The sequence below is a fragment of the Toxorhynchites rutilus genome, chromosome 1, assembly GCF_029784135.1.
Source record: "Toxorhynchites rutilus septentrionalis strain SRP chromosome 1, ASM2978413v1, whole genome shotgun sequence".
Lineage (NCBI taxonomy): Eukaryota > Metazoa > Arthropoda > Insecta > Diptera > Culicidae > Toxorhynchites > Toxorhynchites rutilus.
Genome location: NC_073744.1, coordinates 158461173 through 158488024, shown reverse-complemented (window position 1 = coordinate 158488024; position 26852 = coordinate 158461173). Strand labels below are relative to the sequence as shown.

The 26852-nt window shown below is 39.6% G+C and overlaps 2 protein-coding genes across 2 annotated transcripts in view; both read right to left on the bottom strand.

The window, feature by feature from the left end:
* LOC129765720 (serine-rich adhesin for platelets) overlaps window positions 1–26852 on the bottom strand; it is a 347565-nt gene that overhangs the window by 225670 nt on the left and 95043 nt on the right. The gene's annotated exons all lie outside the window — the stretch shown is intronic.
* On the bottom strand, window positions 22230–24035 carry LOC129765739 (lipid storage droplets surface-binding protein 2-like). The gene is made up of 2 exons (XM_055766162.1): window positions 23764–24035; window positions 22230–23229 (listed from the first exon to the last, which is right to left on the bottom strand). The coding sequence occupies exons 1-2, from the start codon at window positions 24023–24025 to the stop codon at window positions 22481–22483; spliced, it is 1011 nt and encodes a 336-aa protein (XP_055622137.1). The 5' UTR covers window positions 24026–24035; the 3' UTR covers window positions 22230–22480.

The window sequence follows — 26852 nt, the reverse complement described above, 5'->3', positions numbered from 1 at the left end:
TCAACAAATGGACAGAGCGGTACTTATAGATAGCTATACCTAGTCGCAGATGTGAATCGTCGTAAAATGTGGAGATTATCCATGTATGGAGTATGGGTCAAACGGGCGCCTCCGCTATACTTTATTTTATAGACTTGACCGTTATGTGTGAACTCGACGGAATTTGATTTGGGCGATTGAAGCAATAATAAAGAGTAGTGCGGGGCAAAGGTGCGCACGGGGCAAAAGTGCGCATTGGCCTTTTTGAAGCAAACGAGCATAAACATTCGACAACAGTGTATTCGTTTGATACATTATTACACCAGCAGCTCACACATATAAACAAGATACATTTAATGAAAATGACAAAAAGTTATGAGGTAAACATTGTTTTGCGATGTTTTGATCTAGTTTTTCAGTTTTGGAGATGACGATATATTTACCTCATAAAACTGGAAAGTTCGAAACTTATATGAAAAATTCGATTAGTTAAAAAATTGCTTGTGGGGTAACGGTGCGCAGTGGATGTGGGGTAAAAGTTGACACTAGCGTTTTGCTCTGAAAAAAACTTATAAAATCTTTTCAACCAAATTTTAACGGGACCCTCAAGAAGAAAACTGATTTAATGAAATGCACTCCAGAAATGCTCAAATGGCCCGACAGAGACTTCGGGAGGGAGTCTCGAAGCGTCGGATTGCGGCAGACCTCGGTATTTTTGAATCAGCTCTGAGGAAAAGGCTCATATCTTCTTGAATTTGATTTGAATCTTCTTTTATTGACATTTCCACTTATGCTGGGATGTGCCAGCGAGCACCTAGGCCGATTCAGATAGGTATTTACGAGTGAGCAGTCTGAGGATCTGGCGAACCACTGCAAGGCACTGGACAAAGCTTTCTATGGTATGACTCTCAAAGATTTACGGTGTCTGGCGTTTGATTTTGCGGAAGCCAACAACCTCCAGCACAAATTCAACCAAGTTGCAAAACTGGAAGGAAGAGATTGGGACTCCAGCTGCATGAGGAACCATCGTATGTCTCTTCGAACCCCACAACAGCACAACGAAACAACAGCGCTCCAAGTCAAAGCGTCGGAATCCTCAGAACCGAAATCCAAGATGAGGAATAAAAATAAACAATTGCTTAAAAATAATTCAAAATGAATTCCAAATGAAAAATGTTTTTATTTTCACTATGCATTCGTGAGTATAGCTTACGTACATAACAATAATTTCTGTGGGGACTTGAGTGTTCGAAATGAATTATATCAATATATCAATTGAGGGGCTTAGAATGAAAGGGGTGTAAGTGATTTAATCGATTTCTCTACATCGACTCTCTCTTTGGGTAATAACTTAGCTGCAAATACATTCCCAGCTGTATTTACCAATGTGAAAAATAGGTTGGAACCTCATCTATCGGATTCTATAGCGAACTTAAATTGGAAAGTTTTTGCAGTTGAGTTATTAACTAAATAAAAAGTTCATGAAGAGAAATCGATCAAGTCACTTACACCCCTTGCATTCTGAGCCCCTCAATTGTGGGTGGGACGAAGTTCGCCGGATCAGCTAGTTTGTAAATAAAAACAAATTCTGTTTCAAATGCTGAACATTTTCGGATACCTTATATTGCCAGTCTCCTCCCTTCCAAAAATTTCCATGTGGTATGTTCGACCAGAACACCCACTCTCCTCCACCCATAAAAAACCATAGAAAACCCCCCATCTGCCTACTGGACGGTGCCTACACTTTCTAGTAATGATGCTTCTTGATAAAGCATTTATTTTTGGTATAAGTTATCTCAGAAGTTTAACTCAATAAGTGCGCACTTTAGCCCCGTACGGTGCGCACCACTATGGGGCAAAGGTGCGCATTTGCCTTTTGTATAAAAATATGTATTTGAAAAAATAAAAAATAAATGTCTTTGATACCAATGAAAATTCGACAGAATCCTGAGATCCTTGAAAGAAGGGTCGGTTTAGGGTTTCAAAAAGGGTGGTCTTTTGGAACATGTCAAAAAAAGGTGCTTATAATTAGTCCTCCATATTTGTTTTTCATTACACTCATGAGCCACACCAATTGGTTAAAATCATAGTATTGTAGCCCCAATCTACAAGTCAGTGCTGAAGTGTGTAGGAAAGAGATGTGGTACAAATAAAAATAAATAAACATTCACCGGATTGAGTACTTAATTCATAAGCGTAAAGAAAAAGAAGAAAAATATACCCCTAATATCTCCCCTTGTATTTCGATGGGCGGGTGAAACGAAAGAATATCGTCGGGAGGGAAACATAATGAACGCCGCTATATAAACGGCGCGCAATTTCGAGCGAGCTCATTCTTAACTTGGATGCAGAAGAACACACAGTGGAAAGCAGCAAAACCAACTTTTCGGACATTATCCAGCAGCAGCAACAGAGGAACCGACCATTTGGACAGTAGCGGAGCACACATCGGACAACAGCAGCAGAGGATCCAACCTTTTGGACAGCAGCGGAGTGCGCATCGGGCAGCAGCAGCAGAGTTCAGTCGTATAGTAGCGGAGCGTACTTTTGGGACAGCATCAGCGGAGCACACATCGAGCAGCAGCAGCAGCGGAGTACTTTTCAATCGGCGGAAGGAAAATCGTAACCAGACAGCAAATATGATGTCCGGATACGACAATGGCGCAGCAGATAGGAATGAAGAACCTACTGATAAAAGTGAGTTCTCTGAAATATCAAAATTTTAGGAAAGTGTCTTAACCATAGAATTTCTATATGTAAAGACTCCGATTGTAAAGGCGGAGTACCTGTGAAAAAAAAAAAATGGAACTATGATTGGAAAGGCATAGTAGAGACTCCGATTGAAATGGCGGAGGACTCTTTTATTCGAAAACTATAATGGAGAAGATATAGTTTTTTTTTTAGTAGAGTTTTAAATTAACTAAAATGGAGGAATATAATTATAAAATTCTTATAAGTAAAGAGTTCTATTTTACTAGCGGAATATTTTTTCACGCAAACGAACTATGATTGGAAAGGCATAGTTGAAAAAAAAAAAGAGAAATTTGAAACATCAAATGTGAATGTTGTTTTGATGAAATATGATCTGTACGTAAAGTAATTTAGTGTTATATTTACAGAAACAAAAAAAGAAAAAAAGTCTCGGAAGCTGAAGATGAAGATTTTAGAAATGAAAGCAGAATTGGAAAGAACACGTATGGAAAACGAGCAATTAAGTCATACCCTGGCTTCCATTGAGCAGAATGATAATTTCCTCGAGGCAAGATCAAGCACGATACGTGACGAACAGAACAACGGTAACGAGACACTGCTTACTACAATGAACAACATATCATTGAGCAGTCTCAGCATCCCGATATGCGCCCCCACAGCAGGAGATACGGAAATTAATAAGAGATCATACGATCACTGGAAAAACGTGCTGAACGCCTCTATGAATTTGATTCAAGCCATCGATGAACCAACCAAAATGGATTTATTTCGTATAAAAGCAGGTCCATCACTTCTAGAACTGTTTGAAGGAACTGCCACGCAACCAGGAATGCCAGATGAAATTCTTCTTCCATACTCGAACGCGATTGCTCGATTGGATGCCTATTTTGGTTCAAGAGCATATATTTTGTCGCAACGCAACAAGTTGGCCAATATGGTACAAAAGACGAACGAACTTAACATCGAATACGTGAACAGAGTGGCAGCGGCCTCGAAACTGTGCAATTACAAAACAGATGAAATATTCGAAGCAATTTCTCGTACGATAACTAGAGGATCAACTGACAGCCGTGTCAGAACGTTAGCTTTTCGGGTCCTAACTGATGGTGGGACGCTGAATGAATTGATTGACAAAGTACGAAATCGTGAAGTTGAACTGGATAATGAAGATGATTATCGTAGACTCCATCAACCGAGTTCGGCCAGAGTGGCAGCAGTTTCACACCAACCAAATGATTATGGTCAACGACGTCGGGTTCAGAACAATTCTTTGAGGGGATACAGCGGTGGTCGCGGCAGAGGAGGTTTTCTTCACGGTCCCGTGAGAAATCAAAGGGTCAGCCAATCTTGTTGGAGATGTTTAAGTGCTTATCACACTCCGGATAATTGCTTCCATATCGATAAAGTTTGTCGCAAGTGCGACCGTCGCGGACATTTGGAACGAGCTTGTGAAACAAAGCAGGAGTCTCAGAAACGACGATGGGCAGGTGAAGAAGCAGGTCCTTCGAGCAAGGTAGCAGTTGTCCAGAAAGCGGAAGAAGATAATGAGCAAAAAAAGGTAAAAGAAGTTGACACTGAAACATAAAAATAATTTTTAGATGTTGAATTATATTTTCGTGAACAGAGAAATAACATGAACTAAAGAATAAAACTATTTCAAAATGAATTAAAACGGTTTTCTTTTTTCATAAATGCAACCATTACAGGTATTACAGCCATCTGAAAAGAAAATAACCGATATAAGTAAAATCGACTTTTGTGTCCCAAACGATGAGACTGGATACGTTGCGGCATATGTTGCAGGAATAAAAGTTCTATTTTTCATAGATTCGGGTGCACAAGTTAATACTATTACTTCAGAGTCGTTCGATACTATTCTTCGAGATAAAAACGCTAGACAGAGTATTCATGAACTAAGTTACGATTCGGACAAAACGCTCAGGGCTTATGCTTCACAAGGAAATATTCATGTAGTGGCTACGTTTTCGGCTGAGCTGTTTGTTTCGAAAGAAAGACCAGTGACTATTGAAAAATTTTATGTCGTTCGTGAATCGAGAGCCCTCCTCGGGCTCAATACTGCTGCAAGATACAGTTTGTTGGTGGTAGGCATAAATGTACCAGTGGCTGGAACTGCGGAATCAGACTGGCGATGCGAATTTGCTACAGTACACAGCATTCTAGGGGCTCACGTCGCAGAATTTCCGAAATTCAACGTACCGGCAGTTAAATTACGTTATGATGATTCCATGCCGCCTTCCAGAAATGTCTACACGCATATTCCAGTAGCATTCAAGGAGTTAACTAAACAAAAATTAATGGAACTGCGAGAGTCCGGTATTATAGAAAAAGTAACAACGGATATGAATAAAAGTTTTTGCTCTTCATTGTTGGTTATTCCAAAAGGTAAATCAGATATTCGTCTTGTCATTGATTTGCGTGGACCAAACAAATGCATTTATAGAATGCCATTCAAGATGCCAACATTTGAAGCAATTTTATTTGAATTGCACGGAGCGAATTACTTCTCCACGATAGATTTAACCAACGCCTTTTTTCACATTGTCCTGGACGAAGAATCACGACATCTTACAAATTTTTTTGCGGGTGAAGCGCTCTACAGATGTTGCCGATTGCCTTTCGGACTTACAAATGCCCCTGATATCTTTCAGGAGGTTATGCAAACCATAATACTTGCCGGATGCGAAGGAACTGTTAACTATTTGGATGATATTTTGGTGGTCGGACGAACGAAGGATGAACATGATCAAAACCTGCAGAAAGTTCTCAAAAGGCTGGAAGAGCATAACGTAAAAATAAACCATGAGAAATGTTCTTTTGCGCAACAAGAAACAAAATTTTTGGGTTTCAAATTGTCGAATAGAGGATGGCAAGTTGATGTAGAGAAAATAGGTGCAATCAAAAACTTCCGAAAACCTGAATCACAAGCAGAGGTCAAAAGTTTCCTAGGCTTAATTACCTTCATTGAACGATTCATTCCTCAGCGTGCAGATAAAACTCGTTATTTACGAGAATTGGCGAGTGCTAACGACTTCTACTGGAATCAGGACTTGGAGAATGAATTTAACTACTTGAAGAGCACAGCCTGTACACAGATAAAAGAATTGGGATATTTTTGTCGTGAAGATGTAACAGAGTTGTATGTAGATGCATCGCCTCATGGCCTAGGAGCCATTTTAGTTCAGTATGATGCGGATTATAATCCACGCATAATTTCATGTGCATCAAAGACGTTGACACCGACTGAAAAAAAATATCCCCAAACTCAGAAAGAGGCATTGGCAATGGTATGGGGTGTGGAGCGCTTCCATATGTACCTGCTAAACATATATTTCACAATCAGAACGGACGCGGAATCGAACGAGTATATTTTCGGCGGTTTACACAGAATAGGAAAACGAGCTGTTTCAAGGGCTGAAGCATGGGCACTACGATTGCAACCGTACAACTTTAGAGTTGAACGAGTTCCAGGACATGAGAATGTAGCTGATGCGTTATCCCGATTGGTCACGGAGTCACAGTTTGCTGAACCTTTCGACGATACTACAGAGAAACATATGTTGTATTTTCTGGACACAGGTACAATGGAGTTTACATGGAATGATATTGAGGTTGAGGCCGAGAAAGATGTTGAACTGATTTTAGTACTTGAAGCATTGAAAAGTGGTCGATGGGATAAGACATTAAGAAGATATGAATCAGAAACAAAGAATTTAAGAGCTATGGGAGCATTAGTTTTTATTCGAGATCGAGTGATTTTGCCCAGTACTCTTCGGAACAGAGCACTCCAATCAGCACACGAAGGACACATGGGAATGGTTTCTATGAAAAAGATTCTACGAAATTACTTCTGGTGGCCAGGAATGGCTAAGCAAGTAGAAAAATTTGTAGAGAGTTGTGAAACATGCGTCAGACTTTCACGGAAAAATCCACCTGTACCTTTGACGAGTCGTGAGTTGCCGGAAGGGCCATGGGAATTTCTTCAAATTGATTTTTTTTCATTCAAAGATTGTGGATCCGGAGAATTTTTAGTAGTTGTAGATACCTACTCGCGTTATCTTCACGTCATAGAAATGAAAAACATAGACGCAGAGAGTACGAATGATGCGCTGGGCAAAATTTTTCAACTGTGGGGATATCCGCTGTCAATTCTCAGTGATAATGGGCCTCCATTCCAAAGTGAAAAATTTGTTAGGATTTGGGAGGAAAGAGGTGTGAAAATTCGAAAATCAATTCCATTGAGTGCTCAATCAAATGGAGCTGTTGAGCGCCAAAATAAGGGAATTAAAGACGCTTTAGCCGCCGCGAAGATTGATGGAATTAATTGGAAAGTTGCTCTTGAAAAATATTTGCACATGCATAACAAGGTACGTCCACTCTCGCGGCTCGGTGTTACGCCGTTTGAACTACTTGTCGGATGGAAATTTAGAGGAACATTTCCGTGCTTGTGGGAAACAATCGATCCTGACCAGCTTGATCGAACGGATGTACGCGAGAAAGACGCTTCGTCTAAACTATGTAGTAAAACGTATGCTGACACAGTTAGAGGAGCAAAAGAATCGGAGATAATAGTTGGAGATAAAGTATTTTTAGCACAAAATAATAAGCAAAAAGGGGACCCAACATTCTTGAAGGATCGTTTCACAGTTCTAGCAAGAGATGGACCAAAAGTTATTCTGCAAAGCAGCAGAGGTGTACAATATTCGAGAAATGTTCAAGATGTGAAGAAAGTACCAATTTTTTTACAAGAGATAGATAACACAGAATTATTGGATACTGGTGAGATGCAATTTTCAGAAATGTGTACAAATAATAATGTGGTAGATTCTAATAGGTTTAAACGTACAATGAAGAAACCTTCTCGTTTCAACGATATGGTTTTATACAGCATTTTTGATTAGAGAGTACAGGTGCGTGGTATTGTAGGAAAGAGATGTGGTACAAATAAAAATAAATAAACATTCACCGGATTGAGTACTTAATTCATAAGCGTAAAGAAAAAGAAGAAAAATATACCCCTAATATCTCCCCTTGTATTTCGATGGGCGGGTGAAACGAAAGAATATCGTCGGGAGGGAAACATAATGAACGCCGCTATATAAACGGCGCGCAATTTCGAGCGAGCTCATTCTTAACTTGGATGCAGAAGAACACACAGTGGAAAGCAGCAAAACCAACTTTTCGGACATTATCCAGCAGCAGCAACAGAGGAACCGACCATTTGGACAGTAGCGGAGCACACATCGGACAACAGCAGCAGAGGATCCAACCTTTTGGACAGCAGCGGAGTGCGCATCGGGCAGCAGCAGCAGAGTTCAGTCGTATAGTAGCGGAGCGTACTTTTGGGACAGCATCAGCGGAGCACACATCGAGCAGCAGCAGCAGCGGAGTACTTTTCAATCGGCGGAAGGAAAATCGTAACCAGACAGCAAATATGATGTCCGGATACGACAAAGTGGTCAAAAAAATAAGTTGGGTACTCAATTGCTCTTACAATTTAGGATCTCTCTCCTCTAATGATTTACCGACGGTTTTGACGAGCAGGAGAAGTACTCTCACTAATCGGGAACCAAAAACACTGCTAACTTTTCGAAACTGTAACGACGCACCGCCGGAAGGATGAAATATTGCAACAATCACCCCTCACACCATGAATTGATACATTTGCCACAGATGGTACCAGATGGTGTGCAAACTCGCACAAACACATTCCCATTCAGATCCCGTGCAAAAGGACCAATTCGACTTTCGAAAGTCAACAAAACGCATCTGGCTCTAGTACTAGTACTGTAATTTCTCTATCGCCTGCTTTGTGCTTCGTGTGCAGCCAACGGTTTCTAAGCACGCGGCCAAATGTGCTCGGGACATTTGGCAACAACACATGACGTGAAAATGGCTGCCAGCGTGTTGTACCAACCGTGAGTATAGTCGTGTCGATAGACACTGCGGCCTGACACGGCCTGACTGTGGATGCAGATGTTTGAGCGCTAACGTTGTTGGTTTGGTTGGCGTGTGACTCCCAATAGAGCCATTGTGGGCCGCAGAAACGATTTCCTCACCTGTATACCACATCAGCCCACACCAGTTGTGCAAATCTCTTTGTTGTTCGTGTTCTTTGGCGCGGGCGAAAACGTTTTCGGAAGAATTTAGCACTCATTGGAGCATCACCCGGATTATTGTTTTGGCAGCTGGAAAAAGGGGGGCTTCTGATGAAAACATTTTTTCAAACGCGCGAGCGCCAGATGCCAAATCACACCGGAAACAATTGCTGAGCCCTTTCGATCACGTTGAGAACGCTTTGAATGTAGATGAGTGATAAAGCGTCTCCACCAGAATTGAAGATTTACACTCATCAAATTTGGGTATTCGAGACAATGAACTAAAGTTAAGGAAATGATAGAAAACTGTTGAATAGAACACTACAACTGAGATTTGGCCTATACACTTTTGTTTCCTGACAGAATAACTTTGTTATAATGTTATTATATATTTCCTCAAAATAATAAATTTTGGTACATCTTCTTTGCGATAACACTGTCAAACAAAAAAAGAATAAAATCGCGGATTATTAGTATGGGTTTGTCGATAAGTGGGGAACTATACATTATTATTTAGCAAATTATTAAAACGGCAACATTTTTTCTTTTCCACTAGCAACATTCCATATTCTCTCGCTGAATCGGAGTGCTCAAGTGGTGATTAAAAATCACTTAACCGACTCTCGCCGTCCTTTGCGTGGCTAGAAAGACGGGTGCAAATTTTACAATCAATCTTCTGCACAATTTTCACACGCCGGTGCCAGCCAGCGAGGACACTAATCCTTCATAATACCCTATCGTCGTTATCATCGCCATCGTCAGCAGCGAAGGGCGCGGTATCTTCGCCGCCACCGCCTTCAGAGACTCACCAATTACAACCTCTCTATTAATTCATCAGCCACTCGCGCGACGACGAGGTCGCCGAGACTGATGGCGGGAACTGTGTGCGGAAGACGCCAGAAGAAGCACGATTCCATCTTGATGTCCTTCCGATATGAAATATGGCACGCGTCGTGTGATCTACGGTAGACGAGAAGGGAAAACCGAACGAGAACGGGAACGGATGGTGCCGCCATGAGTGCGATAGACGCCTAATGAGATTGCTTCCATCCGAATGCAGCAGCTTAGTTTTATTCGAGCGAACGAGGCTGATAATTACGATTATCAGCGATCTACGAGTGCTGTAGCGTGTGTGTGTGTGTGTGTGTGTGTGTGTGTGTGTGTGCGAGACTAGAGTTGTGCTCATTAAACATTTATTTTAATCACGCTCTTTAGTTGGCCAAATGCCGACGGAGTCTTATGCGGGCGCTACACGATTAGTCCAACGTTTCACTCGAATGTTGGACTCAAACATTTGACTCGATGAATCGACAAATGTTGTGACGAATGTGCTGCTACACGGTGAAGTGAATGTTCGATTCAATGCAATCGGTCCAAACATTCGGCGAGTATTTGGATCGAATGTTTTTTGTTTTGATTTCACGTCAAAAACGTTCGAAAAATGGGTGACGATGCAACTATTGAAATTGCGGCCGCAGCAATTATATTGATATCGGGCTGTAAATTGAAAATGCTCGAAGAAAATAAACGGAAAAGACGTGCTAGAAGATGGTGGATGTTATCATTAAATAAAAGCAGAGAAAGTTGAGTTGAAGAAATAGTTTGTTTAAAATCCTAATAAGAATATACTAAAAATTGTAGGTACAACGGATCGGATATGCTGATGGATTTATTGAAAGAACCATCAGGAAAATTTGAAAACTTCTGCAGAATGTCAGCTGAAGATTTTGAATATTTGCTGAACAAAATTGGACCGGAAATAACAAGACAAGACATCAATATGAGACTTGCTATTCCGATAAAAGTCCGCCTAGCGGTTACATTACGATTTTTAGCAACCGGTGATACTTTTACCAGCCTCGGATATCTCTTTAAGTTATCTCACCAGTCCATAAGCAACATTGTTCCCGAAGTTTGCCAGGCACTTACTGGGGCATTTAAAGATGAGATTCAGGTGAAGAAAATACAATTTAATCATATAAATATTTATTGTTACATGTATAAATTACATTTAAAAAACATTTAATAAATTAAAGTATATCGTCATCCTTCTCCACTAACTCTGAAATATTAGGTGCAGTTTCATAATAAAAACTTACTCCTTCTAGAGTAGAACCAGATTGACTGGAAACAGAAGGCATTGAAGAAGGATGTTGTACAGAAGAAACATTACTGGTAGAAATGAAGGAATGCGAAGGCGGAACATTTATTGCATCAAGTTCATTGATTTCTGCCTCAAATAGCAGATTATCGATCTGGTTTTGTAAAATAAGCTGTGATCTCTTGGATAGTCTCCTTAGTTTTTCCGCCAACAGCTGTCCGTACAAAGCAGGTGCATCTTGTAACGGCGTTGTTCGTAATTTGTTGGCAACAAGAGTGTTCAATGCATCGCTTGCCTGTTTTAAATGCTCATTGATTTGGCTGTGCTGATTCGCGCCTCCTCTTCCATTTCTCTTCATATTTCCTTGTGGCAATGCAGAGAGTGTAGCACTTCGTTTTCTTCTCTGGCCCCCCAAGATAAGATCCTGCTGAAGTGGTTCGTTATGTTCGATATCGGTATCCTGTACTTGTTCCTGGTTCTCATTGATTATTATTTCCTCTTCATATTGAATTATGTCATCTTCTGTTAATCCTTCATTTGTGGGTTCCTGTGAAATTTAATTATAGTTAATTTATTATGTGTTTAAAGCATATTTTAATATATAATTTCATTGTTTTCAGTTACCGCGATCAGAACGTGAATGGATAAAAATAGAAAAAGGATTCAATCAGCGATGGAACTTCCCTCATTGTCTTGGAGCAATAGACGGAAAACACGTATTACTCCAAGCTCCATTCAATAGCGGATCTACATTTTATAATTATAAAAAAACATTCAGCATTATACTCTTGGGACTGGTTGATGCAGACTACTGTTTTACATTTATTGATGTCGGGGCTCAAGGAAGAATGAACGATGCCGGAGTCTTTGCATACACAGCACTTTACCGTAAAATTATGCGGAACGATCTTTTATTCCCACCAAGCAAACCACTGCCAGGACGACAAATGAATGTTCCATATGTTTTGGTTGGTGATTACGCATTTCCTCTCAGTACATCAATATTGAAACCATACTCTGGGAATCATGCTAAACATAGCATTGAAAGAACTTTTAATTACCGCATTTGTCGCGCCCGCAGGATCGTAGATAATGTATTCGGCATTTTAACATCAGTATTTCGAGTTTTCCGAACACCAATGCTGCTACAACCCGAAAAAGCTGCATTGGTATGCAAGACATGCTCACTACTGCATAACTCCTTACGACGAAGCGAAACATCTAGACAAATTTATACTCCAAACGGGAGTTTGGATTATGAGGAAGATGGACATTTTAGACCCGGGACATGGCGTCAAGACACGAGTAATACATCGATTATTCCAATTCCCAACATGCCCAGAAGGCCTTCACTACAAGCAAAAGAAATACGAAAAGAATTTGCTGAATATTTCAAAACCTGCGGGGCAGTTGAATGGCAAGACTATGTTTAGCAAATGTACATCAAATCATTGTTTATTATAATGTTTCAAATAAAATTACCTCTGAACTCCACGATGGATTTTTTTGTGTTGTGGCCTTAATGAAACGATCTATTGCCGTATATGCAAACCATGACGGTACATAGACATCCTTTGCACCGGATCCGGACGAAGACGATAAACGAACTTTTCTCGACAAAGCTCTATACGTAGCCATCAGCGATTCCTTTTTTTTCCTTAATGCTTCCACAGTGATATTAACACTTATGTTATTCGCAATATTTTTCCAAGCATCGAACAGTCGGTTCCGATTCTTATGATATTTGTGTCTAGGATCCCAAAGGACCGGATGCATTTCGTACAATTGAATGAATTCCATTATCAATTCGTTGCTCCAATCCATATTTAGTCGTATAATGTTGTGGGAAGATGAGATGTATTATGTTGTGACTGACGGTATCCCGTAATCCTAAAATAAATATTTTATATAACTATGGCGTTCTTATTTCTTTTCAAATAACTCACCAGAATTTTGTGATTCCATAGTAAGAGCTACCTACAACTTGTAAACAAACATATCTGTCAAAGATACACTCGGACGAATTATGTAGCAGTGTACCGAATGCCATCGAGTGTCGAATCGAGCGAATGACAAAAATCCTTTGACTCGTGCCACTCGCGTTGGAAGGTAATTCATAACGAATGGATTACCATCCAACGCGAATGTTCGACGCTCGACATTGGAGTTTCGTAGCTCGTTAGTCGACTACACGATGCGTCGAATCATCGAGCGTCCAGCATTCGATGTTCGTAGCATCGTGTAGCGCTGGCTTTACGCTGGCCGGATGAAGGAATCCGTGAGTAGCATATAATGCTCGACCTGTTGTGAAATCCATTACTTGTGCGAGAGGCTGTATGGTGTGATACGTGAGTGTGAGTGAGCATGCCCTATAACACTCCTATTTGCTCGTTAATTTAATGACTTCAGAGTAGCGACAATTACCCGGCCGGACCGGATGCTACTTGGCAGTATTTAAGCGTAGCAAAACAGAGCCAATGTTAAGAGAAGTCTGTGCTGCTTGTTATCTTGAAATCAGGAAGATAAGTTTAAGGTATACTTGCACTGGAAAATATTATCGGGTAACATCAAAAAATGTTTTCAACATTATGTTTTTCACGAAATATTACCACGAAGACATATGGAATATCAGGAATATCAGGAAACTGACTTTCATCAATCCTTATTTAAAACTTTTTATTCAATAAATACAGGGCGTTAGGTTACCAAGTGCAAATATTCGAAGGTGTAGTAGAAGGGCATATTTGATGAAAAAATCGTTCTGTGCATATGGACAAATCTCATCTATGAATGACTTATTGAGCTTTTCTTTAGTATAAAGTTTTTACCCCAAACTGACACTCATTCAAAAAGTACGCTGCATAGAGCTGATCCAGCTTTATTCAAAGGACGACAAAATTTGATATAGAATAAAGTTGTAAAACATTTCAATTAGTAGAATTAAGTACCCTTTGTAAAGTAAAAAAAAAAGATCCAAAGATGCCTAATAAGGTTTGAGTTCTACCTCCGGAACGGTCCACCCGATTTCAATGAAATCGGTTTCCCCAGATTCTCCACTAAATTTATTGTCATCTTACGTAGGATTTAGGGATTGTTAACCGGTTTTACCGTTACTGGTTTTACCGATAATACCGGACCATTTTTCATTACCGAATTACCGGTAATTTTTTAAATCAATAACCGGTAGTTTCGGTATTTTTTATGTTTACACGATAAAGGATATTTACCTTTATTCCGCTTTGAAATATTACACGAGAATCAAATAAAGATCGATAAAACAAAATTGACAATGTTACCCCGATTCTACGATCTCCGAACTCCGCTGCCCGCTCTAAAAACGAAGCACAGGATAAGCTTCAGCGCAAGGTGCTACAATAAGGTGGAACGATATGTAAGAATTGCTGTTCAGCCATTACTTGAGCTTGAATTGACAGCGGCCGAACGTATTTACAAACAAACGGCTAGAGTTTTCCGAGGGAGAGGACAACAAATGACCTGCAATAAATGAGCAATGGGGAGTGCATACCGTTATGTGTTTGCTGCACATAAATGTTGTTTTTTTTCGCTGTTGGCATCATTGTTGTGATTCATTGATTGTTTCATTGTTTCATTGTTTCATTGCTGTTTCACGGGACCAGCCAAAAATGGTTGAAAGTAACTATAATACAGAAAAAAAGCATGTCGTTTCCCGGTGACTGATGCTTCAACTGGAGATTAAACTGATCTTACAGGTTGTGGGACACTATAGCTGGTTCGGTTGAAGCCGGCCCAGCGTAGGTAACTGTTGGTTTGGAGAAAACGCTCTGTAGCATAAAAAATAGACCTGGCTGTTTATAAACGAAAATAGTCGCTGTTATTTTTCATCCCCTTCCCTTATATTCCATGCCTCATCTTCATATTGTCGAAAACGAACTACCTGTCAATTCCAGCTCTTGCTTCAGCGATGAAGAGCTGATAGCGATAAAGGAATTGGTTGATGCCTTCGACTCAGTTCTGGTCGCTGTTGAACTGCTATTTCGGAAGAACTGCACCCTTTATGAAGTTAATGTTGGATTGAAATTTTAAGCTAGAACAGCTATCGAGCAACCATCAGAAATTTCCCTGATTGAAAGGACTGCAGAAAAACGTTTCGTCTATGCAGATTTGTTCGCCCATATGAATAATCATTCTGCTCGTGGTCGGGACACAATTAGTGAGTACTCCGGCGTCTTCTATCAAAAGTCGGACTGCAATGATCAAGCAGGGATTTAAAATCGTTCGTGACTTGACGAAATTTGACGATTATGGTATTGGTTCAGTAGCTAGACAACACGAGGGAAAAATCCACTGGACGTTGCAGAGCCTGCAAAACAGTTCAGGGAAAAACTTAAACCACGATGGCAGCAATCAAAGGTATCAACATCCAACCCAAGCTCAACGTTTATGACCGGATTGATGAAAAGACAAGACAAGAGTTTTCGTGCTGAGGGCGTCAAAGGCAAATACGTGAAATTCGATGCTCTTCGTACTGTACGCCTAACATCATTGGACTCTGAAAGTGCGTTTTCCTCTTCTGGAAATTTCGGTAATGATATCCGATCTAAGTATTACTTAACTAAGTGTAACTCAACTAAGTAGCAAAAACTTGTAAAATGTTTTTCTGTAAACTAATCATTATCAATAAAAGCCGTTTCACCAAGAAAATTTAAATTTATTTAAAGTATTGTTTTTACCGGTTTTATCGGTAATGAATTTTTCATTACCGAAGAACCGGTTATTGAAATTTTGGCACGGTAATGCAATCCCTAGTAGGATTATTTCGATATTTTGAAAAATAAAATTTTTGTCCGAGTTTTGAGGCAGAAACGCAATTTTTCTTACAAAAAATGTGGATAATGAATAATACATACCTAATAAAACTGTGATATCAGATCAATCATTATTTCCTCGTTGGAAAAAATCGCGAAAATCTCATATTTTTTACGTTGTTCATAGTATACTACCCCCTTAAGAATTAAAAGTTATAGGTCAACGAAATCATCGATTAAAGTGATACTGCAAGTGTTTTATTTGACAAGATGCGTTGTAGCCGCCAGGCACCACCAAACGTGTGAAAGCGAAAGTCAGCGATGCATATACGATACATATAAAGAAAATACTTCGCAATCCGCGATCACGAATGTACAATGTCGACATCTAGACGCGACATCAGGAATTTGAGACCATATAATTTCTATAAAATTGGCAATCTCAAAGAAATTCAATGGAAATGTTTACTTGGTGATAATTGATTTCTTGAAACACATAGTCCTGTTCCCTACTTAACTACTATGATATTCCCTTCAAAATTGTTCATTATAATATGAAATCATAATTAGACATAATTTTCTTTTAAGATTTTCCACCACTCGAAAATTAATATAATTTTCAATTACATAGAATACATATTTGATACGGAAAAGTAAATTTTAACTAATAATTTATATTTTCAAAGTGTGTTCAATCCATCAATCCGTTGTACAGGTCGGACTCGATTATATACAGACTCGATTGTATGTGATTCGATTATATACAGTTTGGAAAAAAAAATTAATTTTCAAATATGGCTTATTTCAAGAATAAATGTAACCTTTCAACGTTAAGGTGAAGTTTAAGTGGCTATTACATGTACAGTGGAGTAAAAATCGTGATTTTTGAAGATTTTGCTTGAATTTTCACCAGGAAATGCTTATGTCGATATTGCAGATATCGACATAAGCATTTCCATAAGATCAGATATCTGCCCAGGTCGGAATCAAATGTTTAGACGAAAGTTCTTTATATGCAAGTAGTGACTTCGGAAGAACTTTCGACAAGTTCATAGAATTTCTAACAAACCGAAATGGAAAATTAATACTCACATCTGTTGGGATTGGTGCTTTCAAACCATCTGGCGTTTAGCTGGGAAGACCATGGACTGGTATAAATTGATGTTAATTTACACAAAAATAACTACTTCTTCGTTCGATGCGGCAGCTCCTGCCGTTACATTTCACTACCTGCAAAAGGTCTTGGGATGTCTTTACGTGAGTAGCAAATAACTTTGCTCGATATTGTACTAATTCCGCTTTGTCGATTTGGGAGTTTGCGGACTTAATAGGGGGGAAGTCGGGAAAAACGGGTTAAATTTATTAATAAAAACAAAAAAATAATCCACAGAGAGCAGCTCGATGTAAATTTTCGTCTGCAGAAGATAAGATTCTCATTGTTGTCGAGTATTTTTTGTGGTATTTTTCGCTACATGAGTGTTTTACCATCACTTCTCTTCCAATTTATTAAATCAGCGGTGAAGTTTTATCATTTTTACTCCAGAAATATTGATGAAAACAAAAATATTAATCGGGTAAGACGAACACTCCACCGACTAAAGACGAACATTTCGTTTTTGAAACAAATTGATTATCTCCTCCTTCTTTGTTTAACAGATGCCCACTAACTACGTTTGCAAGTGCAACCAGATATCATGGATGAATCAGCAGAGCGGTTTTTAAAATGTCGAATTTGCCATTCCGAATGCCGGAAGCTTTTTTAGACACGGAAAAATGATACAAATTGCAAGCCCAAGCCTTTTTGTTTGATCATTTTAAGGCCTATTTGAAGACCACCAAAACTTATCGAGTACATGAACTTGAATTTTCAGATAGTGGTCATCTTTCCCACCCCAGGTGTCCGTCTTTCAATCTTATTTTTTTTAAATGCCGGACACATTCATTTTGCGAAAATGTCTACATCAAAGACAAATGTTATTATAAAAAGAGACCTAGACTATCAATTTGTGGTGAGATAGCTATATATTTATTGTGAAATTCAAGAAAAAATCAACGTTTACTTAAGGTATCCGTCTTTACCAACCTTCCCCTATATTCTGCTTTGACGGAATGTCCAACAATCGCTAGGTTATTCCACAAATCAGCTAACGATTCTCCTGCATACTAAAAATGTTTTATCTACAATTCCGGGTCCCTTGTTTCGAGTTTTTCATCCAAGTGAGATCCCTCATGATCACGAAGAAGTATTTAACCTGCCGGAAAAGAGACAATCCAACTCAGTTGAATGCACTGCGTGCTGGAGAATTTGTAGCAACTAATATTGCATCAAAATTCAATTGATTAATATAAAAGATCGAAACTATCTATGACCTTTTTAAAACGTGGGTTCTCGTCTGGTCCTCCATCCACATTAATTATGGTTACTGGCTTGATTATTCTTCGGTACCGAATAATCTCGAATTCAGGCAGCTCGCACATACTTTGAAAATCGATCCCATGAGGAAATGCGTTCGAAGAACAGTGCCTTCCTGAACATATTGGAACACTGCATAGAACAACTTCAGCATGATCGAGGTGCCCTACCTTTGTTTTGCATCCTGCGATAACAGACGGAATAAGCTTATGTTTTCCAGCCATGACAAAATCATGATTCGGTAGATCAACGCAATATTCGAGCTGCATTAAGCGGTGCCTGCTTACTGCCATTACAACACGTGCTTCATCATCTTGGCTCAGGAAACACATCTTTTTTGGTCTCAGAATCGAAGCTTGGGGCGCGTGAATTTATTCAGGAATAAAACTAGAATTTTGCTACGTAACAATCACGGCTACCCCCTCTCCCCCCTATGTCACATTAAGTAACGAAACCTCGACCCCTCCCCCCCTACTCGCGTTACGTAATTTGTGCACGACGCCTTATAATCGATATTTTTGGCAGATGGCTATTGTTTGAGAGCTGTTTTTGCTCTTTGAATTGAAACATACTGTATTTGACTACAAAAACAAGCTAAAAACTGTACACTAGCACCCAAGGGCCACCATAAATCCATTTCTACACCAAAATCCATTTCTACACCAAAAACGAAATAAAAAATTTTCGAGAAAAAATCTTGAAAAAAGTTTTCGTTCGAAAAACTTGTTTGCCTTAAATATGCACAAGCTTCGATGTATGGAAGAGTTGTAGAGCACATAAAGGGTGTGTCACATCAAATTGCATCACGGAAAAAACGCTGTAGAAATACGCCCAGTAGACCGATCCTTTTGAAAATTTTAGACAGTAAAATAAAAACTATTAAACAACTTTTGGCATTTTCTTTTTATTCATACTTCGAGCCCAAGCCCGTATGCTCGCACCTTCCTCTTTACCCCGTCCATAAGGTTCTGTACAACGTCAAGTTGTAGTTTTTTTTTTTGAACAGAAATCCATTTTCTCTCGAAGTCCGCCTCCGATTCGACAACTTTTGGGTTCTTCCGGAGGGCCTGCTTCATAATCGCCCAATATTTCTCTATTGGGCGAAGCTCCGGCGCGTTGGGCGGGTTCATTTCCTTCGACACGAAGGTGACCCCGTTGGCTTCGTACCACTCCAACACGTCCTTTGAATAGTGGCACGAAGCGAGATCCGGCCAGAAGATGGTCGGGCCCTCGTGCTGCTTCAATAGTGGTAGTAAGCGCTTCTGTAGGCACTCCTTAAGGTAAACCTGCCCGTTTACCGTGCCGGTCATCACGAAGGGGGCGCTCCGTTTTCCGCAAGAGCAGATCGCTTGCCACACCATGTACTTTTTGGCAAACTTGGATAGTTTCTGCTTGCGAATCTCCTCCGGAACGCTGAATTTATCCTCTGCGGAGAAGAACAACAGGCCCGGCAGCTGACGAAAGCACGCTTTGACGTAGGTTTCGTCGTCCATTACCAGGCAATGCGGCTTCGTCAACATTTCGGTGTACAGCTCCCGGGCTCGCGTCTTCCCCACCATGTTTTGCCTTTCGTCGCGGTTAGGAGCCTTCTGAACCTTGTATGTACGCAGGCCCTCCCGCTGCTTGGTCCGCTGGACGAATGAACTTGACAAATTCAGCTTATTGGCGACATCCCGGACCGAACTTCTCGGATCACGTCTAAACTGCTTAACTACGCGCTTGTGATATTTTTCACTGACGGAGCATCCATTTTTGCCGTTCTTCACCTTCCGGTCGATGGTTAGGTTCTCGAAGTATCGTTTTAGTACTCTGCTGACCGTGGATTGGACGATTCCCAGCATCTTACCGATGTCCCGATGTGACAACTCCGGATTCTCGAAATAAGTGCACATGATTAATTCACAACGCTCTTTTTCGTTCGACGACATTTTTCCAAATTTACAAAAAATTGACAGTGAAGCATGGCCAACGTGATCTACACACTCTTATCTGATTATAAGCGAAAGCTGAAGATATAATTCCTTAAAATTAAATTTCTACAGCGTTTTTTCCGTGATGAAATTTGATGTGACACACCCTGTATTTATCTACAATTTATCCACCATTCCATCAAAATCTGAGATGACCATTTTGAGAAAATCGACTTTTAGTTTTTGAAATCAATTTTTTTCAGTGTAGGATTTCCAAAAATGTTTTTTCAGTATTTTTTTCTGAAAATTCAATTATTTTCCTAAAACTCTTCCATAGATCACTTTTTCATTTTTTGTAGGACTTACCATTTTCGAGTAAAAAAAAAAAATAATGAAAAAATGGTCAAAAATATTTGGCCGTTTCCACATGTTAGAATAGATAAGATTTCGGAAAACGAAGTATGCCAAGTTGCTTTAATACATCATTGCTAACTGGTTATTTACCACGAGTGTGGAATGAACCCTTAGTAGTTCCCATTCAAAAGGTTGCAGGGACGATTAAAGTCGAAGAGTTTCGTCCCATAAACATGTTGCAAACGTTAGAGAAAATTTTGGAACTTGTTGCTAAAGGCCAGCTGTTGAAATACTTGAATCGTAACTCTCTACTGATACCAAAACAATTGGGATATCGGGAAGGTAATTCCTGTGAAACCGCATTGAACTTGGTGTTAGCAAAATGGAACGAAAAACTAGAAGGTAAAGACAAGATTGTTGCTGTTTTCTTGGATCTAAAGCGCGCTTTCGAGACAATTACTAGGCCATTGTTGTTGAACACGATTAAGCGCTTTGGAATTCTTTTTTTTTTATTTTGACAACGATTTTGACAGACGATGCTTTATACTAACGGATATCTTAATGTAAACAGTTTTTTTATTTTTTTTTTGTTTTTATTATTCTCAATGTATGTTTTTTTAAACGGATTATATTGTTTAGACAATTTTAAACAATTTTTCTTCTATGTTATATTTTTTGTTTTTCAATTTGTATTCGTCTCTATTATGTCTGTCATGATCTTAGTGATGATGGACTATTTTTATTTTTATTTTGTTGTTTTTATATTGTAGTAGTTGAAACAAAAAATAAAAGTAGTCTACAAAAGTTTGAGCGAGACAATTTCTAGGCCATTGGTCTGTGATGCCGCTCCAGCCGCTAAATGTTCAAACCAAATTACCTATAATTGTGGAAATTTCTTCAGATGGTTTTCCCACGCCACAATATTTCTAGTCTACTTGTGACACTACACTTTCCCTGAGCGGTTGTTTCTGTTGCAGTTGTTTTCTGGGGCGATTTTTTCCGGTCACGCGTTAGAGATATTTAATTCACGTGCTAGATCTTTCAAACGTGTGCACCCGTGGCCGAGTGGTTAGCGTCTCAGATTATCATGCCGGGTGTTCGGGTTCGATTCCCGTTCTGGCCGGTGGATTTTTTCGTCAAAAAAATTTCCTTCGAATTGCACTGTGGTCACGCGTATTCTAGAGCTTGCCCCTCGGAATACATTCAAGGCGTGTTATTTGGCTTAAGAAATCTCAACTAAGTATTAATAAATGACGCTAAATAATGCATACGTTGAGACGGCAAAAGTTCCACAGGGAACGTTAACGCCATTCAAGAAGAAGAAGATCTTTCAAACGTTTCAATGTTTCGGCACAAGAAATTATGTTTGCTACACAAAATCTCTCGCAATATCTTTAAAGAATTATCCATATAAAAAAATGGCCGAGCAAAAAAAAAACCTGTTCTTAGTTGTTAAAAGTTAACTTGATCTTGCGTTTTTGAATCCTAACCAATAATGTAATTCATTCTAACCCAAGCAATGGTAATGCGGAATGTGGAGAGGAATTGCGAGCGGTTCATATACGCAGAGAAAAAGGACTGATCATGTATCAGAACCAATCTCAAAAAGCATAAACCCGAACCAAAATTAATATGAGAAGAATTAGAACAAAGGCATTAGTTTGATTTCCACCAGCATCGAAACATGATCGGAATTTTAGTTTGAGAAAATGAGCCACGTATAGTATAAATTAAAACCGGCAGCTTAGCTTAGGTTTAGCCCATAGAACAACTAATCAAACTGGAACTTGCACAAAACCCAATGGTTAGAGGTTCAGGAAAAGTGATTCGGGGACTGGAAAACATTACCGAGCTTCATACATACTTAAACACTTTCATATAATGTATATTGTATAAATTATAATATCTCAAAAAATATATTCATCAAACACTTTTTTTCTCACATTTCTTGATACGAGTACAATATTCAAAAATAAATAAACCGCCATTCAAAATATATTACCACAGATAAAAAAAATCTTCCTGTGATGGAAAATCAAACTATTGATGACGACACACGTACTCATAAATATACTACTTCTTGAACAAAAATATCCTGCACAAAATATTCAAGGTTTTTCCTTCGTTGGCTTCGAATCTTTCACTGCTTCCTTGACCGCATCCAGGACAACTGCCGCAGCACGATCAGCCGAATTGGCATCGACCTCATCCATGGGTTGATTGTCAGCGAGTGAGTTCAGATACTGGGCAAGCCCGAGTGCAGCAATCAGGGTGGCCACGTATTCCCTAACATCCTCCTTCCGCAGTGTTTTGATGTGTTGCGTAATCACCTGGTAGACCCGGCGGCTGATTTTGTTCGAAAGGCGTCCCACGGTCTGGACGGTGTGCAGCACTGGGTCTTCACTGATCGGTATGGGTGCATCATCTTCCTCGCCGTCTCTCACATCCTTCGGAATGAAGTAATCTAACAAACGCTCCGCTAGCTGAGCCGTCGCGTCCACCCCGTTAATGGCGATCGACCCGTACTGACTGGCGAGCACCTCGTTGGCCTTTTTCCATGATATATCCTTCAGCGAGGAAACCTTCCGGTGGGAAGCCGAACGCAGCTCGCTCACCCTCTCCGTGTATGGTTTAACTGAGTCAAGCACCCTCGTTCTGGCCTGATTGTAAATTTGTTCCGGTTGCTCCTTAATGATTGGAGCGTTCTCTTCCAGCTTGTCGATCCCCTTGACCAGAGTTTGGTCGACCATGTGAAGGGGGCGGTCGAACTTGTGCACCAGTGGGGCTGAGATGGAAACGGCCCGCTGCAGCACACCCTCAGCCGTTCCGAAGGCCCATGCCAGCAGGTTGCTATATCCTAGGAGCACGAAGAGACAATAAAAGAATCAATGAAACATCAATATTTTTAATAATATTGAAGTAAAAACATTCCGCGCGCTCCCAATAAGTCATATAAGCGTTTGAGCATTTCTCCGCGTTTCACGTTTGTCAAGCATTGTTTGCACGGATTGCTTCGCTCTGAATTCCGTTAGGCGTTGTGCACAAATTACGTAACGCGTGAAGGAGGGAAGGGGGTCGAGGTTACGTTACTCACTGTGTATTAGATATAGGAAATTGCGTTGCGTAGAGGGGGGAGGGGGTCCAAAATCATGATTTTTAGCGTTACGTAATTTGAGCACGACGCCTTACGGCAGACTTGACGTAAATTTCATAGCGAAAAATGTGAACAACAGTAGAAACGCCATAGCTAGCTGTAAGATATTGTTCCGTGGTGAAGATAGGCACATGATTAATTTGATTGTCATCAGACAGTCTATTGTATTCAGGACCTATTTTTCCCACACTTGACGAACCACAAACATGGCGTCCTGCAACTAATCGCGCTACTCACCTTTTACTCTACCGTACACGCTTTGGGTACGCTGCCAGGTTGCGTCTACCACCGGCAATTTGAGCATCCGGTCGAGCGACTCCAAACGTGGCAACAAACCAGACCGATCCTTTGTGGCCTCAGTATTTAAGGCTGCTCCTGGAGACATTCTGACTGATGGCCTTAGATGTAGAGAGGACTCTGATGAGACAGCACACATACACTTCACACGCACGTTTTGACACGACCGTTTTGTTCGACGATCGGAAATAAAATGAACCATTTGGTCGAAGAATAAGAATACTCTGCGCTCCATTGGTTCCCCTGTCTCAAACTATTTGTTCTATTGTGAATCTATCTTGCAAACAATCAAGATACTTTCATGTCTGCGAGGGATGTTCAATAAGTTCGAAGATAGAGTAGTAGAAACAAATTTACGATCGCAAAAATGGCTATATTGTTTTTCAAAATATTAGGTTGGGGAAAAAGTAATCCATTATTTTTGGGTGAAATTCAAAATCTTTCTAAATATGCATCAGATTGTTCGATTTTTTCAAATATGCGCCGTTTTGTTGTAAAATTTATTTTCATTCTAAATGTAGCTGCATAGGGCCTCGCTCATGGAAATATTGGTCCTTATTGGCGAAAAACTATAGCTATAACTTATAATCTTCTCTTGATCCCAATTTCTTATCACTCAGGAAGTTTTACAAATGCGAGAAAAAGGTGGTAATCGCTTGGTGCCAGGTCCGGACTATATGGTGGATCATTAAAACATCCCAATCAAGTTCCCGGAGTTGTGTGGCCTTGCGTTGTCCTGATGGAACACAACATCGGTCTGAATTTAGTGTATTGCACTAATTTTTTTTTGAAAAAAATATCGTAAAAATTTCAATAGTTAATAACTATTTTTGTTAATAACCATTGACCGATGGAATTGGAAATTCTCTAACAATTATTCGATATGTTACACATTGCGATTCCCTAATTCGTAAAAGTAATTAGTAATTAAATTAACAAGCATTGGAAGCACAGCATTTTACCACACATTTGTTGTGTGTATTTCTGTCCTTATCTACCCGTATTTTCCATTCCGAAGAATGGGTGTACCCGTGAGGTATAAATTTTATATACCACTGCGGATGAACCTTGCGTGAATCGCTCGCTAGAAATGTAAAAGCAGCGTTCGTTCGTACGGACACTGTGGAGAGAGTAGATATTACAAATTAACCCCGTCCATTTAAAACTTATTGTGTATAAATAAGCCATTCGCGATTTCTAATATTCGGTCTCGCTCCAACTAGCGAGCAGTCTGCTGTCTCATCAATGCTGATGTCACATACCACGGTTTTGCTCAACACAAACTTCAAAAAACGAAATCGTGCCAAACGCTGAATCGCTCTCAGATACTTCAACGGTTTGATCTGTATACTGTAACCTTCAGAGAGTATAATCATAGTACATTGGAATCCCTCGGATTGGCCGCCACCCAATACAGAAAGTTCTGCTTGTTCAAAAACTCCCCTCAGGTGGAAGGTATCCTGATCATTGTTTATGAAAACGCGTGTAAAAGGATTGTCTGAAGCTTTTCTTCTCATAGCTTTTTGCGACTGGCATGATCACGTCCATTCAATTCTTGAGATAATAAGATTTTGTAGAGATGGAACTCAAAGCGTAGCCAAAACATATTTGCCCACAGACCAATAACTGCTTAATGGAAACTCTTACTCATTCCACATTTTCAGGTGTCAATTGCTATGCCTTTCACTTGTGCCATCTGAATTGTGATTCCTGTATTAATCACACAGTTTAAACCGTTTTGCTTTGAGAATTGTGAACCGGTTGTTATGAATGTTACAATGTCGACTGAGGCCTCTTTGTTTTCCAATCACTGATTGGTTTTTAAAAAAAAAGCGGGTATGACGAGGCCCTGATGTTCATCCGACCAAACTGTTGTAGTGATTGAAAATAAAACTCTAAAGGCGAAATGATACCGGTCTTTCTACCCCATCTCCAGCCGAAGTGGTAAACAAGCGAAATGAAAAAAAAAATCCCGCAGTGCTGCGTCAACAACGCGGTCTTTTCTTGAATACGGCCCTCTATATTTTTACAAGAAAATACTTTGCACCTCACTAGTAAAAAATACTTCCTCCTTTTTATGTTGAGGAATTATCAAAAAATCATCAAAATTAACAGCAACTTTAAAAAAAGATGCATCATTTATTTCTACGAGGTGAATCTTCGAATGGTCAATAACCCATCTCTGGTGAGAAGCAATTTAAGGCATGGGTTTCCAAATGAATCGTACTACAAGAAGGCATTATTACAAATGTTTTTTTTTCATACTCCAAATACGGTACAAATTTACAAAAAGGCAAGACAATCCAAAATGCTCGAATGAAAGGAACTTTTGGTCAGCCTAACTATGACTGAACAATTTGATATTAAGTAGAATTTTCTCCACTTAACCTAAACAATGAATGTAAACGGGTTTTATATCTTGAAACAGTATCTTACTTGAAATGAAAGACCACGGTTGGATTTGAAATTTATCATGGAAAGTTTAGTAACTACATTTTTTTTACTCTCTGATACTTGGTCCACTCTGCTTGGACAAGATAAAATGAGGGGCTTAGAATGCAAGGGGTGTAAGTGACTTGATCGATTTCTCTTTATCGACTTTCTCTTTTGATCATAGCTTAACTGCAAACATACTCCCAGCTTATTTGACAATGTGAACGATAGGTCAGAACCTCAATTATCGGTTTCTATAGCAAAATCAAATTGGAACGTTTTTGTGCGCTGAGTTATTCGCGAAAGAAAAAGTTCATGAAGAGAAATCGATCAAATCACTTATACCCCTTGCATTCTAAGCCCCTCAAATAATATATTCTATCAACTTTTCAATAACTATGAATTGTTTGAAAAGTATATACATTGTGTATCAATGTGAGTTACTTTTCTGTGTTCATTGAAGGACAACGCGAAGAAATTTCCGGTACAAAAGAAATTTCAACATTTCATTTGAAATTCTTTCCATTCTCTGTTAGTTGGTTCTGGTCATAAACAGACCACTTCCCTAGAAAACCTGATCCGAAATATATCCAGTT